The sequence below is a fragment of the Filicampus tigris genome, chromosome 11, assembly GCF_054856515.1.
Source record: "Filicampus tigris isolate MCC_2025a chromosome 11, RoL_Ftig_1.0, whole genome shotgun sequence".
NCBI classification, from domain to species: Eukaryota; Metazoa; Chordata; class Actinopteri; order Syngnathiformes; family Syngnathidae; genus Filicampus; species Filicampus tigris.
The window spans coordinates 13,014,448-13,032,822 of NC_141227.1; the positions used below are offsets into that span (position 1 = coordinate 13,014,448).

An 18,375-nucleotide genomic window follows, 5' to 3' on the forward strand; every position below is an offset into this window, starting at 1 on the left:
TTTGCCCTGCCTTTTTCTTTGTTCAATTGTGGGGCAGGCTATATGCCACGGTGACTCACTAGCACCGCTTGAGGTAGAAATCGGTATTATTAGGCATGATGGGTCAAGGTGAGCATGAGAATAGTTGATTCTTGACATTTGCTGAAAATGTTTTTTCCTTATTTCATGGTAATTGTTTTCCTGCTATAAATGCAGACTTCTGAACAGTTACAATCAGCTCATGGAGCATTGCGTGTACATAAAGGATCCTTATGCTAAAACCAATCATCTCCTCACAGTTCCTGAAGGGGGAAGCATGAGCTGCTTACTGCAGAGTACTTTCAAGTATTGTGCCTCACCTGGGCACCGTTGGTCACTGCACTTCCGGACTTCTTCTCTGTTGCCGTCACATTGATGCCCGGTCGTCGCTGCCCCCTGACACACTCGAGTTCGCCTCTGCCATCCACCGTCACAGGACTTTGAGCAGCCGCTCCACGGGCCCCATGGGTTCCACTGGCCGTTAGCTGTAACACATTCGTCTTGTTAGGCTCGAATCGGAATTTGACAAATATCATTTCGTTACAAGGTGTGCTCATCTTACACTCAATCATTTTGCATGTTTGCAGATTCAGTGTGCTGGTAATAGTCCAACATTGAACAAAATAACTTGGAGCACTTAGCAGCATGTGTGTTTTATGGCTACAGAAGCTTCTCTGCAAATGGTGATTATTTCCCTCACGCTGCCAACGTTAAAGCATAATAATTTCAAAGTTGCCATAACCAGCAGCAGGTTTTATGCCCTTGTAATGAAGACTATTAAACTGAGCATTAGACAAAACAATGCTACCCTTCAGCAATGTAGTAATTCCCATATCCTATTCTGAAGTGAGAAACACACGCAGCACAATTTAATTGTCCTCCAACTAACCTTCTTCTCTATTACTCACATTACGGAACCAGAAACTACTAAGTCATACTGGCCAGGACTGAATTGAATTCATTAATAGATGAGATATGACAAGATATTTGTTTTGTAGCAAATATATTATTAATGGAGACTCTGCACTGTCCTTCATTACCTCTACCAAGGAGGTTAGTTTTACGCCTTCATTTATTTGTTGGTTTAGCAGTGTGCAATAACTACTCAGCTCACCCAAACATAACTTTTTATTGACCCTTGAGAAAAAATTACATTTTGAAATGCAGTCATAAAAATGTGTGCATCCAGGGTGAATTTTCCCCTTATTTCAGAGGATCTCGATGACATGTAGTCATATTAGAGTGGAATGAAGGTGCCATTCAAACTGTAATTACTATTTGGGAAAGGTGTATATTTTTCACCATCAATTTGATGTGCCGTATGATGGCGTAGTCAGTGTTAATCCGCAAGCGTTTGATCGCTCACCTTGTGATACATTTGAATTGCTAAATTGGCCGAGCTCATTAAAGACAAAAATCGCATAATGTATCATCACTGTGTGAAGCCGACAACAACATTGCCGGGTTCATTATCACACAAATTGGAGAAAAATAAACACAAACACCCTCAAAAGCCTTTATTGTTTCTTTTAGTGCTTCGGTGTGATTGTGTAGTTGTGAAACATTTCGACAGACTTTCAGAATGAAAGAAGGATAACAATGGAAAGAAATCTGCGCTCTTTCAGGCTGTAGCAGCAAAAATTGCATCAGGAGATTATGTGAAGGCCTTGGTGTGATGAGACAAGGCTTGATGGAGGCCACTAAGCTGACATCTCTGAGCCTCTAATGCATCAATGGCATTGACAGACAGGGTGGACGCCTAACCCAGAATTCTGTGAAAGGCATACAGCATTTCTAACTGGATTTTATAAATCCAATTGATAGAGCATGGTCTTGAACATTATTGCTATTTTCTTGATTCTTTCACTATGAAGCTCTGGGGCAGTGCAATAGAAACCGCAGCTAAAATAATCTAAGGGCCATACTAATAAAAATGATTGCAATAATCTTAATGCAATCTGGGATTCTGTTTATCCCTTCACATTTATGGAATTAAGATGCTCTAGCTTTTATTTACTTATGTTTTTTACCTGTGCAGTCAGGATTATGGCACTCTCTGCTTTCTGCCCAGTGACCGCGGCACTCCGATCCCCCATGTGCGGCCGCCGAGCACTGCCTGGTCCTCTGCTGAGTACCGTTGGCACAGGTCACTGAGCAATCGCTCCAAGAGCTCCACTCTTGCCACTGTCCATCCACTGAGGCACCAGCCACAACACACAACACGCGTGTCGCAAGTGATGGAAAGAAAAAAAAATAAATAAATAAATAAATAAAAAGGGCACACAGAAATGGAAGGAGATTTAGAATCAAATCCAGTGGAATAGAAATATGATCAGCAACTTGGGTTCTTGTGAAGGACTCAAAGAACTTGTGAAGCTTTACTTTGATTGTGATGACTGTCAAGGTCTTCCAGGCTATTTAATCCTGGCTACGCAGAGGACAAGGCCAACTCTTAACAGGGCAAAGGCAACATTTAGTGCGGAGGGAAAAATAATCATTAACGCTAATATGACTTTGCCGGCGGCATGATATTATTGACACTTTACAGGGTTTGTAAAGTACAACATTGCAAGTTTAAATGCAGCACAAACCCTGCATCGATTCAGCTCTGTTCTCATGATGAATTGCAGCATGATTATATGCATAAAAGCTCAACCGCTTCTATTTTTAGCATGTTTCACTATTTGCTAATTGTAATTGCAGTGATGATTTTAGTCAGCCTATTCCATCCAAAAGAAGTCCAGTTTTAATCGCTTACATATTTTAATTGGTTGCCGATTCACAGCGAAAAACCCTCTAAGCTGTTTTATTGTTTATCAAGCATGCCACGTTGTATTATTGTCATACATTTGTGCACTGATGTATTGTATATGCCCATCTTATAGCAATGATAGACAATAGTTGCTGTGAAACCACTTAAACAATTTCGACAAGACAATCATTAATTGCAATTAATAATGACATTGTTTGATTTGCCCTGCATGTACTATGAAAAGTGTGTGGCAAAGAAAGAAATAATTGTGTTACGTTTTTAACAGATGATTGACAGTAGAGTAAATTTGGTGATACATGTAGGTCAAAATCATGTGGTTCAATTAGCCATTAAATTATGACGTGTGGGTATTGCAGTGTCAAATAGCAATGCAATTCTCACACATTGTGGGATGGGCAACATCCATTCATCCGGAAGACCTTGATTACATCGACACATTGTCCTTGTACAATGAAGACTATGAAATTATAGATTTGTGCTGCTAAATCTGTCGAATCCTTTTTATGAAACGCTTGGCCTTAAAATAGAACAGATAACATTAGTGTGACATTCGACAGCGCCAAGTGTTGTTATTCCCAGGGTTGAATCACATTTTGAATTTGGATCTGAACTGAAAAAGTTTAGGGGAATCTTAATTTGATCCGTATCTTCAGGGATGACGATCAAGAGTGTCATTTTCTAATTTTTGTTGGCTTATCTAGCAGATAGATGATACCTGGACAAAGGGCTATGTTGCAAAGCTTAGTCTGTGTCTCAGGTCCGTCGCAGGCCCGGCCTCCGTGCTGTGGGGGCGCACACATCCTAGTCCTAGTGCGGTGACCTCGGCCACACGTGAATGAGCACAGACTCCACGGCGACCACTCCTCCCACACACCGTGCACTGCGGGCACAGAGAAGGTGTCAGGCCTGATCAATATCCCCTCGCTGTGCCATTAAATAAATGGACAATCATAAACTGCGCTGAGCCATAAAAGGAAATAAAATCAATCAAAAGTAATTATCTATTATTAAGATAGTGGATGACACACTGAGCACATGGACAGTGCGGGGTTTAATTCACAAATCCTCAGGCGCAAGCGTCAGTCTATTATGTATATTTGGCAATCATTATTAAACTTTTCAGGGAGAACACTAATTAACAAAGTGTCACGCAGAAGAGAAAGATCACTGTTTCTGGTTTGTTTTAAGAGACTTTCTAAGCAAAGATGTAGTTGGCGTGTGGCCGGACTGCTCAATTTTGGAGCTTGCTGATTCTTCTTGGTTGACTGTAAATAAAATTGCTGCAACGCGGACCTAGAGGTTAATGTGGGCTAACGGTCCCCGCAAATCTGTCACTGCAACAACACATTCATAATTATTATGCAGCCGACAGCCCACGGACTGGTTCTTCACTTTTGAAAAAGCGGTCATACTCTATAAATGATCAGTAATACATATCAGATTTCATGCAATCAGTATTAAAGGGGGGTTTCGACATCAGGCGTGCAAACGAAGCAAGAAATGTTCCCAAGGCAGGCAATTATTTCGTCTTTAAGATCAGTGTAAGTCCCAGATGGTGCAATTTTATTTTTGGATCCCCAAGATGCACTACTGCAACAATTGTTCCTCAATATGTTAAAGCCAAACTAAGACCAATACATTAAAGCTGCTAGATGTTAATAAGTGAATACACACTTTCTTCTCATTTTTCTTTTCATTAGGTGCCTCCTTATTTGTTGAGTTTGAAAGGACAAACGTGTGTTGTTCTCATTTCCTAATTTTACACAATATCTGGCAAAAGATGTTGTTTCTAGTGAAATTTAATTTTTCATCTACAGCTGACAGATGGCAACTTCCTCCTCAAACTAAAGACGGTGTTTGCGATTGGCTCAAAGTTTTACATTGGAGAGCAAAATATGTAAATCAGAGCAGCAGACGGACAATAGGTTAGACAATTTACGTCTTGCCTTGGCACTGGATAGTAGCAATAGTAAACCTCAACTTCTGGTGCCTTATACAACTTTGATTTTCATTTAGATCATTTAGATCACCTGCAACAAGGTTTACTAGAGGGGCTGCTAGATGAAAGTGTGGAATTTGGTTCAAAATGACTCCATTTGGTCAGTCAGTGCAGGTAATGAGAGGAATGCAATCCCACAAAATATAAGAGTCCATCTTTTACAGCTCATTTAAAAATAATCTAAAGAAATGGCAACCCAATTTGTCAACATTAATCCCCGTAGTAGGGTCATTAATCATGTGTAATGCTTCTGTTTTTAATGATTGTATCTGTATCATGTTTTTCAGGTAACCTGTTGTTTTATTGGTACCAGGTGCGAGGTCACGTTGCCATGTTCCGTCTGGCAGGGGGACTACCAATGAGCCTTTTGGCTATAATTGGGTGTATTTACATGTTATCATCGAAATGTTCATTCATGAACATTGTCTATGACACCCTCTTTGACAAATAAAGTGAAAGTGAAGTGAAACAAGAAATTGTTATTTTCGAAAAACTTCCCTGATTGTTTCTCATGAACCTAATTAATTATTTAGAATAATTAAAACAATTCTAACTCACAATAATTCAACAATATCACTTTAAGATCAGCGACATGCATAGTATAGCACTATCGGATAAAAGAGAGTAAGTAAAGATGAATGTCTTTGAGGTCTCCCAATTTGGAATTGGACCAGATTTGCAAAATATACACCAGTAAAATCGCTGTCATGCAGACCAACATGTACCCCACAGAACCATAAAGGGTTGACTCTAGGCAAGTTGTTAGCTTTTTTGTGTTTTGTGTTTCCAAAATAAGTACTGTGTTTGTTTTAAACACTTCACTTAGGAACATTGTTCCAAAAAAAATCTAAAGTTGACCAGGGAGCAGATTTCTGGGTAAAAAGTAGACTGCCCCAACCTTGGTGTTTTTCCTACAAAAAACTGCTTTGTACAGTAGATGGAAAATAAATGGCTACAATTGCACATTTCAGGATCAGTGGTGGGGTATTTGGATCGTAGGATCTGACTTTATTGTCCCCGCAAAGGCATGTCACATTAGTCTCAGGCCGCTGTCTCTGGCCACTGCTTTAATGCGCCTAACTAAATTTGATCAGAAGTACCAATGAACACAATGTCGATAATATACGCATTTATAAATCATGGCAAATATGCTTCCAGGCAAGGGTATTTATTCATCCAACAAACAATTCATTTGTGATTTTGTGATTATATTTTAACTTTGACTTTGCTGTTTTAATACTAAGCTGCAGAGTTGTTTCAAGGCCCAGCCATAGAGAGACTGGCTCGCCAACTCTAATTTATCAAAAGGACATTTTCAAGCTTTGACACTTCGACATACATTTATAAATGTCTTCCAACACCTTGAACTAATCCTGTCATTTGACTAGAAAAACATTACCTTTATCACATTTAAAACATTATCAGATAGTCTAAAGTGTATCTGATGTCTGAACTCTTTTCAGATGTGTTCCTTGCAAAATCAGATTTGATTCAGCAGCGGCATTGTTTTTCTCCCAGTTGCACATACGTTGTGTGCCGCTTTTGGTGGAAAGTGCAAAAGCAAAAAAAAAAAAAAAAAAACACAACTGTCTACAAATGGCAAGACAACAGACCCCATTCACTTAGATGTGATTCAAAAGCACAAAATAGTGATACACATATGGCTTTTTTTGCTCCAAACGTCAAACATTTACTGACATTCCTTAAAACAAAAGGCTGCCTTCAATAACCTGGATAACCCCACGTAATACGAGCTCTGTTTGAAAAGAGGAGCTATTAAAAAGAAAAATAACTCGTAAAGCACTTTGTACTTTGGAGGATGACTCATGTAGTCTGTATGACATGACTAACACTGAAAAAGAGAATACGAGAAAAGAAAGATGGGCGCAAAAGATGCCAATTTCATTCATTTCATTATTAATGAGTAATCAACATATTTTTTTTATGCAGAAAGAAATGCCTCTAATTTTGGCACACATCAAATTGGATACTGTACATCCTTTTACTTTGGCATGCAGAATTCTAAGTTATTTTTTATTATCAGTCAATTCATTTGAAGTCTCACTGAATATATAGAAGAAAGGTTTTCTCCAATGGAACAAAGCCAGTTGGCAGTTTGCGTGTAAGTTTGGTGCCTCAATTCTCACAAGACACAAATACAGCTTATTTTCATATGGAACACAAAAAAAGCAGTTTGATTAGAACAGGTCAGAAGATAGACACTCATCGTGCGATGCAATTTTATGAAGAGTGTAATTTTGAAAATTACAGCTCGGATCTTACCTTGACCCTCCCTATGTGTGAAGAACCTTAATTACTTTAGAGTTTTGTTTCCTTTTATACATTTTTTTAAAGAATGTTTTGAATACAGTACGTAATAGGCCAAACAAAAGTTACAAAAGGGCAATAATACATGCATGACCTGGAGGGAATTTCCAATTTAACAATGTGGTTGCGAAATCTATTTTTTAAATAGATTTTTTTCATGCAAATCCAAGTTCCTAATGCTCTTAGATTCAAACAGCAGTCACTTCAAAGCTGGTATTCACTCAGCTGCTATTTGAAATGACTCATTCCATTTCTCTTGCGCGGTAGGATGTTGACCCTTTTGAACACAGCCAAATTCCCACTTACGCATCTAAAATCCAGTACAATACATCACAGATTTGAATGTGTCAAAAATGTCTGCCTTACTATTCAAAATTGGCCACTTTACACTATTGGATACATTTAGCGCTACAATAGAACAGCACCATCAACCCCCTTGATCAAGCGGTGATGAAATTTCTACATCAAATCACAGCACAGAGGCTGTGTTCACACTTGTCTACTTTAGATGGGTTAAAACCAACTGCAGATGTGATTTCTTTGCTGGTGCCATTCATTTGGTCCAAAGGGGCAAACAAGCGGCTCTGCGACGTGAACTTTGGTGCGGAACAGTTCACTTCAGTTGAAGTGTGAACACTACGTTGAAAAAAGACACAGCCGCTGTTAACATGACAGCATAACAGTCTTGACGAAAAAAATGAGCAGGTGCTGAAACGTCCATGCATCAGTGCATCGTGTTATGGGAAGCTACTCATGACATCTCACTTGATTTAAAAAAATATATATATAAGATAATCATTACATGTAACCTAGCAGAGAACATTTGTTTAAAAAAAACTCACCTTACACAAACGCAGTCCAATCTTGTTGGGCTTTTATGAATATAATTATTTTTATTGGCCAATTTTGGATCCAGAGACTAAAATATCAGTGTAAAAACAAAGAGATTTTTTTAAAGTCTTCTGAAAAGTGTGTGTAAATATGTCAAGTTGAGTTTCTCACATGGACACAGTGTCCGACAAGAGCCGCACAGACGAACATTGAGTCATCCTGCATCAAAGAAACGGTTCACACCTCCTGCAGTAGGACCACCAGGATTCCTAATAGCTTCACAGCTCAAGCCGTGAGCATTCTCAACACTCCTGCCCCTTAACTGAACCATGAACTTTTCATCTGATGTGATTTCTGGCGTTGCACATTTTTTGGCCGCTTTTGTTGTCACCCCCTGTCCAGAAATGTGTATTTCCTATGTTTGCACGAAGTAGATTATATGTTATCTTGTTTGGTTTGTCTTTGCCTCTATATGTACTGGAAGAACGTTTTAATCAATCGTGACCATGAACAAGCACCTGAGCGAATGACAAAAAGACACCAGCTATCACAAGTCCGATGCCGCTACGCGATGACTCATCTGTCATATTTATTTTCTACTGCGTTGGAGGCGGGGGTTGTGGGGTGAAAGGTGTGCTTCAAGAAACACGGCCAAGCTATTTTGAGTTTCCCTGATAATCTTCAAGGAAATGACGCAGATGTCTTATCAGTTGCAGATCCATGCAGAACCAAGTGTCATTAAACCATTTTTCTGCTGATGCGGTGCCTTTCAGTTATGTGAAATGATGAAATCATAGAGGTGATAATGACAAAAAAAACAAAAAACACCACACTTTCACAAAATAACTAGAAAGGAAACACTTGATTAAGAGTGATTAAAATGATGATCATAATACGTTGTAAGACACATTCCGATACAACACATTTCCTGCCATTTCAACAACAAATAAGTTAAAAAAAACATTCAGGAATCTGCGGCTAACACTACCTGGACAAGGGGCAGTGTTATTGCAAACCCTTGATTCTCTTAAAGGGCCGCTGCAGTGTGTTCCGTATGGTGAGACACATGTTCTTGTTCGCACCTGCGACCCTTGACCGCATGTTACAGAGCAAGAGCTCCACTGGGACCACTCCTCTGCACCTGATTCACCTGTATGGGAGAAGGGTGACACTAGTTAAATGCAGCAATATGGTCTTGGGGGGCACGGCTAAGGAGTGGCAAGGTGGGCAGTAAAATGGGGAGAGGCCAAAGTTAGCCGGACAAGAAGCGGCATCTTCAAGATTTGGAGCCACCCAAATGGGCGCTCCACACTATATGTTTTATTCGGTGATCTTTGACAAATAGGAAATGGATTGTTTTGACAGCAATCACAAAGTAAGCACGTCACTTCAGGTCACAACAAATGTGTATTTATACAAAGATCACAGAAATGTGGGTATCAAAAATTTAACAGTCAACATTCTTGCATTTTAACGTTTGTTCAGTTCATCTCTATAAATCTTTCAAGCATTTCAGTGAAACAAAAACATGTTGAAAAAGCAAGGTAAAAAAATCACCATAAATAAATAAAACTTCATAAGAACATGGTGACATGCAAGGATGATGACATCTGATAAAACAAAATGGAAACTGTGATGGGAGTTAGTAAAGAGGTGAGTGGGAACAATGGATTGCCCTGCACTGCAGCAAAACTGTAATTTCCTTCACAGAAGTGGCATTGGTAGTCTATCTTGTTGCCAATAATTTTAAAATCTAAATCATTGATCACCCCCAAAATAATAAGCCCCTGTTTAAAAAAAAAAGGAAGTACAATTAGTTTTCTGTTTTCTGTGAGGAGTTCGTTAATGTTTATATTAGCGTTAGCACTAATATTGTTAATGTCAATACGTCATTAAATTAAGATTACTAAACAATAACATACATTCACACTATAGCCCAAATGGGACCCAAACAAAGCCCACAGAAAACCAATCCTGATGTAGCAGCATGTTTATATCACCAACACCGTAGTAGAACAACATGCCTGATATGCAATTATTTTTAACATTTTTCATCTGAAGTATTCATTTTAATTAAGGCATTTCAAAGGAAAGTGAACGCTTTAAGCGCCATATGTTTTAAAGCAGCTCCTTACAACATAGCACAATAACATAAATCGATTCAACCAATTAAGTATCAGAACTCTGCCACTAAATTTGGAGATTATAAGATAGACTGGAAGGTGGATCAATTTGTTAAATGAGGCAGCACAGATAGTGTAAATAATGTGAGGATGAAGCACAGAAAACCACGCCAATAAAACACTTCGACAGGGATGCCAAATACCTGAAGCGTGAGTTACATGGAGAAGTGATGATGATGATGATTGGATGTTAATTTTGGGAGGTGGTGGGTTGCAAATTAAAATGATAATGAACAGTGTATAAAATGTTTTAAACAGACAGCAATGTAAACAGAACAACAAATGGTAAACACTTTCCCCAAATCAAACAAAGAAATAGACTCTCCAGGAAAAAAACAAAAAAAACACTAAAACACTAAATCCGCTTTAACAGAAATTAAATCAACTTAAATTATTATATTAACATGAAAATGAACTGAAGATCGTGCTTTGTCACTTTAATGGTTGATTTTATGTTTCAGTTTTGAATTATTAAGCTCCACTTAAGTCCAAGTCACATTATGTCTTGGTTATCAGACTAATGGCATTTAATTTATCACGCATTAGAGGATCTGAACAACTACATCTGGGCCTTAGTTTTAAATGAATATACTGTGTACACTTCATGAGTAAACATCTATGTGAAAATGTAATAAACAGACCCATAAAACTCATCTATGTTCCATGTGCAAAGTCAATTAAAAATAAATGAAATATGTGACTTATTATTTCTTATGTAGTCATTGAGAATGAGTTGGAAAAAATAAGAATAATGCAGAACATTTCCACTCAAGAAAGTGCAATACAAGAGAGCATGCATGATGAAATTAAGTTTAGTTAAGAAAATAAAATAGGGAAATATAACTATTATATTACCAGTTTGTGCCATAAATTTAGCAGATTCAGCTTGCTCCTGCAGGGCCTTTGTGTCATGAACTGATCTTGGCCGCTGACTTTTTACTGTATGCTCTCCGATCATTCCATATTCTATGAGACAAAATAGAGGTTGATATGAAAGCTAGGCTTAGACAACAAAACGTATTACATAGTCTTGGTCAGGATGTAGGGAACAACCGCAGTACATGGCTCGAAACAAAGACCACACATGTTTGTTTTTAATCCGTCCTTCACTCTAGGGCATAGAACAATGCAACAAATTTAAGGCTGAAGTCAAATTATTAATTGAGCTTGTAAGCAGAGTGTCGACACATAGCAAACATGCAAATTAACTCACATCGCTTTTACTTGACTACCACGTCAATCAAACCGGCAACCCTCCCTCCCGCTCTCCCGCATACCCAGAAAAGAAAAAGAAACCAAAATGAAAGTAAAATGTGTAAGCTGTAAGAAAGCCACAGAGGAGGGGGTCATGGACATAACATGCGATTGATCCACAGTTTCCTCGATTGTTTCATTTAATTCAGTTTGACTCAGGCCAAATGACTGTGAATGTACTGTATTTTGAGCTGAGCACTTTGCAATGCATTCTCACTTTGTCTTCAACACTGTGGCAAAGTGATACGACAACACTGACAAAAGTAATGGTTTACTCAACCACGGCTTCAATAACTATCCAATAAATGTCTGCTGGCAGCTAAGGCAAATTCATTTTTAGTGGAAGACAACAACTTTTGACAGTGTGGTCCTAGTGAGGTGATTTAATCATTCCCAGATGCAGAACAGGTGATGGATAAAAATAAAATAAAAGGCACACAATCACATTGCTTATCGCTGTCGTCAGGCGGAATCCTCATACCTCCAAAAATCGTCATAGTTTGTTCAACCATTCATATTGTGTCATCAAATAAAGCAAGTCATTTACATCATGTTAGATTGTTTAAAAAAAATCAGTGGACTGACTAGAATTAGATATATTTTTTTTAAAAACGAAATTTACCTAATTGTGACATCGGAGGTTTTGGCCCAACGCCAGCATCATATTAGTAAATCAGGCAATCCAAGCACCAGTCATTAAAGGGGAGGGTGTTCCATATACAGTACACCAATTAATTGGCCGACTTCCTACAAGTGCAAAGCTACAACACACTTACTCAACCGATCGGGTTTCAAAGAATCATCTATGGTTAACAAAAATAGATTCATTTATGTAATTTACTCTAACAGTCTTCTGCTATTTCAGGTATGACAGTGCAGATCAAACAAAAGTATTGTAATTCATTTGAAAGTGTTTGCTGCTTGTGTTTTACATTCTGTGCCATTTACTGTTCCTCAAATGATCCGTAATCGGCTCGTGAGTCTCGTTGCAGTAGTAATTGTTTGCCCTTCGTTCTATTCACTTTATGAGGGTTAACTTATGTTGTTGTCGTGAGGCTTTTGTTGAATTATTTAACATATTCTTGGCGGAATAAATTCGCACCATGTTTGCTGTGAATATCGATTCATTTTTGGCATGCATTACAAAGCTAACATCACCCTGAGAATATGCTTAACATGTGTCATGTGAGCATTTTTTATTCTATGTTGGAAATGTTGTCTGCATAGGTTGTGTGTATAGCTCGTCGATATGCAGGTATTATGCAAGTGTCATTTTTATTTGTTAAACATTTTATTCAATTAGTCAGTGGTGCCCAAAGAGTCACAAGGCATAATTATTTGCTTTGTTACACAATCCACTGATTTTGCATTATCAATGATTGCCTAATATGATGCTTGAGGTTTATTGGTGGGTGGGGATAAAAAATGAAACAAGAAAAGTACGGAAAAAGTCATTCTATTGAGTGATTAATTCAAGTCAGTGGTGAGAGAACAGATTATAATCATTTATAAGAAGCAGGTTGAAATAAAGTGCTTGAACCACATTACAGGGCAGAAAGCAAATTTGCGAGCCATTAAAATGTGACTTTGGAGACAACGCTATCTTCAAGTTGGGGGAGCTATTCAGAGCTATTAAACGTCTTAAATTGAACTTAAAACTCATGCGTCTTCATTCAAGATTATTGAGGAATAAAATTGTTGGCATCCATCAAACAGCAGATTTGATCAATACAGAAATCCATCATGGTTATTTTATTTCTTCAGATGAGATGAATCATTCACTTTCCCAGGCCTGCATATAATCTAGCATGCATTACAGTTTTTTTTTTAACTACAGATTAAAAACGTAATACTTTTTTTGCTGTTACAATGAGGTGAGTCAGAAAAATATTGGGCAATATCAATATTTCCCCATTGATATAATGAATGAAATCAATCTGTTGACCTTAGAAGAAGGTTGCTTGACTAAAATGTTATGTATTTATTTCATTGTGTAAATTGAGGTGCACAGTGCTGGATACAAATATTGACACAATGATGCAAGTTTAAGTTTTACTTATATGACCTTCATGACAACAATATGATCTTTGTGCTAACTTGAGTGAAGTCCCATGAAATATGCAATTTGTGTAATTACATCCTTTCACCAATCCCCTATGATGCTCGTCTTCAATAGGATTACGGGTAGAATGGATTTTAACCCTTTGGGGTACACCTTGGAGTGGTCGCCAGTCATTCATACGTCTGCACAATTTCCAGTCTCCAATGAGACTACCATGCATATTTTCAGAATGAGGAGGAAGAAAACCAAAGTTAGACCGTTGCCAGTTACAATACACTATCTTTTATATCCATGCTACAAAACAAGTATTATCTGCATAGTAATTTGTAATTTATTGGGGTTTTTTTTCAAAGAAACTTTAAATTTCTCTGAAGTAAGGCAAAACAGAAATGCCTGTCTTGTTCTGCTATGCATGCGCTGATGTGTACGGCAGCAGTTACTTAAATAAGTAAATGATAATGCATGTAATTATAATTACTATAATCACCTTCATGTGCAAGGTGTATTAAATATTCAAGGCTTAGCATTTCTGCTGTCTAGTTATCTAAGTCTAATGCTATGTCACATCAAACTGTCATGTTAGCAGCAGATTTTGTCAAAATTATTATTACAGAGTAGCCTACAGTTTCTCAAGAAATCAGTAACCTTATCCATTAAATATAGCATTGGAATGAAAGTACCTTTTCCACAGCTCCTAGGTAGTGGTAAACATCTATATAATGTGCTGAATTCTCATTTTCCCCTTAACCTATGTAAATACCATAATAACTTTCTCTCTCTCGCTCTCTCTCTCTCTCTCTCTCTCTCTCTCTCTCTCTCTCTCAAACACACACACATACACACCCCAGCACACACAAACACACACATATGCATGCATAAATACATTCTTGTGTAAATTTCATAAGTATCCTGAAAAAAACATTAATTAGCCCATTCACTGATACTTTCAACATCAAACCCGCAATCAGCCCAAGTAAGAACGCAAACAGGTCTTTTAAAAGCTCTAAGGATAGCGTTTTAAGGATAGATGGCGGATACAACCGTGCCTCAAGTTTCTAACAGCTTGACATCAACAAATCATCAGAGGTTTGGGAATGAGATTAGGCTATTTTCATCTAAAGCATGTTGCTCTCGATTTTAAGAAACTGATTGGTTGACCCTCATGAGTCACACTGCTTTGCACATTAATCTTATCAACGTAATCTATCTGTTTGAAAAGGAATATCATGCTTTTGCTTCTGTTAGAGTTTTAAATTGCTCCCTCAGGGTTGGATGTGTCTCTATTCTGAATATGGAACAACAGCTGACAAATGGGCAAGTCTTGTACAGTGGTACCTTGACTTATGTGCTGAATTTGTTTTGTGACCATGCTCGTAACGTAAATAACTAATCTCAAATCATCTTTCCTAACTGAAATGCATATAAATGCCTTTTATCCGTTCCAGCCGACCCAAAACGGTCCCCCGCGACCCTTGTGAGGATAAGCGGTATAGATAATGGATGGATGGATAGTCCGGTCCACTTTTAAAACCCGGTTGAAGACACATTTCTATTCTCTGGCTTTTGATCCTGAAATGTTCTGCTTTTTTCTGGTGTCTATTGTATGTAGTGTTTTATGTTAATTTATTGATTCCATTTTGTTGTATTACGGCATGTTGGTGTTTGTATGTAAAGTGCTTTGTTACAACTCTAGCTGTTATGAAATGCGCTACATAAATAAAATTGTATTGTATTGTACGATACGACATAAGTCTCTGGAATTAGTGGCTAGCAGCTGTTAGCATTAGCAACAAGTGCCTGGCTGGTAGTTCAACAGCTGTTCCTTGTTTTATTTATTTTGGGTTTTTTACTTCTTTTTCCATTGTGTGGTCCTAGATTACTTTGTAATGCACTCTCCACATTTAAAGGGAGAGAACGTACTTTAAATTGCACTTTGAGGCCTTTTTCATAATGAAAAAACAAACTAACTGAATAAAATGTTGTCTTCTAAATGATAATGACAAAAATTAAATAAATAAAATATCCGTTCTTTAAATTTTTATATCTACTACAATATTGTCCCTGGTATCCTAAGAACATCTATGGCGTTTTTCATTGTGTTATTGCACAATGCAAGCTCTTTTTTGTTTTCTGGTTAATTTGACAAAAAAATAACTATGTATGGCAAAAAAGAACTTAAAGATTATTGGCCTCTTTTTTGAAGAATTGTAAGGACAAGCGGTACCGATAATGGATGGATGGATGGATGTTCACCAACTGCCACTTACTGCTTGTTCTGAAGTGCGCTGCCGCCATCTTGCAGTTGCAAATCACAACAAGGCAAAAAAAAAAAAAAAATGGCAGAGCGACGGCCCATATCTCAAAAAACGTGTGTGTCTGGTCACTGTATTGGTAATACAAATGATTAGTATACTTGTGGCCACTGGGCTATGATTTAACAGGAAAGGAGTTCAAATGTTGACTTGCCATAATGCTGGACTGTTTGCTCTTATCCATGCCAAACTAGTCCGGTGAGCCTGATTTGTAAGGCTCAAGAGCTTTTCAGAGCCATCACAGCTCAGCGATGCTCTCAGGCCTAATTAGCGGCTATATTTGCAAAGATATTCCAGCATGATTTAATTAATGTCCCACAACTAATTATGTGCTGTATACAAACAAGTCAAGATGCAGCACACAATCACAGATTCCAAGCTCCCTTTGCCGGTAACCTTCATCGGTATTCTGGCTTTGATCAACTACATGTTGGGAAAAAAAGGCTTAAAGCATCGGCAGTGAGCCTAGAAGCCACATCTTCACTGTATGGACATGTTCCATGTGCAATTCTATTCATAGGTAGCCTTGTGTCCAATGACTGATGGGCCTATCCTTGCTTATACTTCTGACCACTGGCAACAGGGGTGCCATCCGTGAAAAATAAAATGTCACTTTGGGCGCCTCCATGTCATTGCTGCACATCTAAAATAATACTTTCTAGGGCCTCTGTCGGTCATAGGTCTTAATCAGCGTCACTCCCCCTTTTTGGTAGCACTGTCTAGAAGAATCTCCTTTTTGTTGCCCTTGATTTATTCCTGACCGACCATCTCAAACAGGACTCTTAATGAGTGGCACTTCATTACTGCTGCACTTTGAAGAGTTTAAGATCCCAAAATAGCGACAAGCGTTTAGTCCATGCAGAGCAGAAAGAGGAATACCTCATTACTCAATGCTTGTCTTTGATCCACTTCCCAACAGCTGAGCTTAGGAGGCTGGCATATTGTAGTTGAATGTGATGCTATTTTAGGCTTTGTAAGGTGCTTAAACCCAGTTTTAGAGAAGCTCTGACAATGGGGAAAGGCAAGAATGCATTTAAAATGGAACCAACAGAGAATACATCAGGATAGGTTTTTAGGATAAATGAATATTTGTTACTGTATTTCTTTGTGTGTCCTATCCATCAATCCATCCATCCATCCATTTTCTACACCACTTATCCAGTTCAGGATCATGGGTGAGTTTAAGCGACCTGAACTAGTCGCCAGCCAATCAGAGGGCACATCAGGTCAACCAACCATTCACTCACATTCACACCTATAGGCAATTTTGAGTCTTCAATGACCCAAACACACATGTTTATGGAATGTGGGATGACGTTGGGGTATCTGGAGGAAACCCAGGCAAGCACAGCAGAAGATTCCAACTCCATACGGAAAGCCTTGAACCAGAACTGCATGCATTACTATGCCACTGTTCTTTATGAAAAAGATGGAATGGACACAATAATGTGGCCAACTACTATTAGTTGTATTTTACATTTTGGTTGCTGTTCACAATTATTCATACCATGTCACTACACAGTCATATTGAATCCAAATCTATTCTAACAAATGTAGGCTCTCTATTGCACTACAATTTACCAGGATCCTTCAGAATGGTGCAAATTATTAGATTGCAATAAAATAACGGATACAACCACCAAAATGTAAAAAAACAAATATACAAAATGTTTTATTAATAAAGCTAAAAAAAAACTTCATACATTGTTTTTCCATTTTCACTTAAAGTGTATGGGACACGATTTTTACAAATTCTAATATGTTGCATTAAACAATGAAGTATCCATGTCGTGATGAACAATTTCTCGAATTGATAAACATTAACCGAGTATTTCCTTGATTTAGCATTACACTTTGAAAATCTTCTGGGAGGGGCGAAATCGTGAAGAAGGTAGATATGACATCATTGAGCCACGTCCCTGACTTGCTGGCTGTGAAGTGTACTGGTTGCGGTTTTTCTTCTGATTCATTTCGTTTCAACTTTAATGAACAATGAAAACGAGCGACCAGCTTGTCATTGCCATTTTCAGAGCCTGAAGATGACAGGGCTGGGCCACTGACTTCACACATGCGCTGGATCAAACGGCCAGCGGGCGGAACCGGCTCACTAAAAAGATGAAGGTCCGCATCTTCTTTGAGGCCTTTTCATTACGTTTTTACCAAAGTAATCATTGGCATCTCATTATTTGTACTTGTACTCCTTCTTAAAAAAAAAATTAGGGAAACTTTTCTCGTGTCCCTTTCACTTTAATAAAAAAAAAAAAACAACAAAAAAATACTTCAAATCATTTTGCCATGTGTGATTTAAAAAAATAAATACTTTACTGTTATAGATAGCTGCATGAAATTATTTATAATGTATTCTAATAATAGTTAAACTGATGATAAAGATGGCACAATGAATCATGTATTGGAAATGAAAAATGTTTCCCAATCCACATCTAAAACTAATCTGAAAACACCTTCTCATAAAGTTATTCACTGTACAGCTGTTACACCACCACTTTAATTCTGGCACAACCTCAAGGATGGACCACCAGAAGATGTTACAAAAAGAGTCAATTTGTCCTTCATTAAGAAAATGAGGGGGTTGCTCTCAATCCGAAAATTGTCAT

At 38.0% G+C, this 18,375-nt stretch overlaps 1 protein-coding gene across 8 annotated transcripts in view; it reads right to left on the bottom strand.

The window, feature by feature from the left end:
* adgrb3 (adhesion G protein-coupled receptor B3) overlaps nucleotides 1-18,375 on the bottom strand; it is a 132,370-nt gene that overhangs the window by 65,554 nt on the left and 48,441 nt on the right. For 6 of the 8 annotated variants that reach the window (XM_086044582.1, XM_086044583.1, XM_086044581.1 and 3 more), the window contains 5 exons: nucleotides 10,988-11,098; nucleotides 8,938-9,099; nucleotides 3,507-3,671; nucleotides 2,049-2,213; nucleotides 339-503 (listed from right to left, as the gene is read on the bottom strand). In XM_086044582.1, coding sequence (XP_085900708.1) covers nucleotides 339-503; nucleotides 2,049-2,213; nucleotides 3,507-3,671; nucleotides 8,938-9,099; nucleotides 10,988-11,098 — 768 coding nt within the window. The remainder of the gene's footprint in view (nucleotides 1-338; nucleotides 504-2,048; nucleotides 2,214-3,506; nucleotides 3,672-8,937; nucleotides 9,100-10,987; nucleotides 11,099-18,375) is intronic. The other 2 variants (XM_086044585.1, XM_086044588.1) reach the window with 2 other exon arrangements.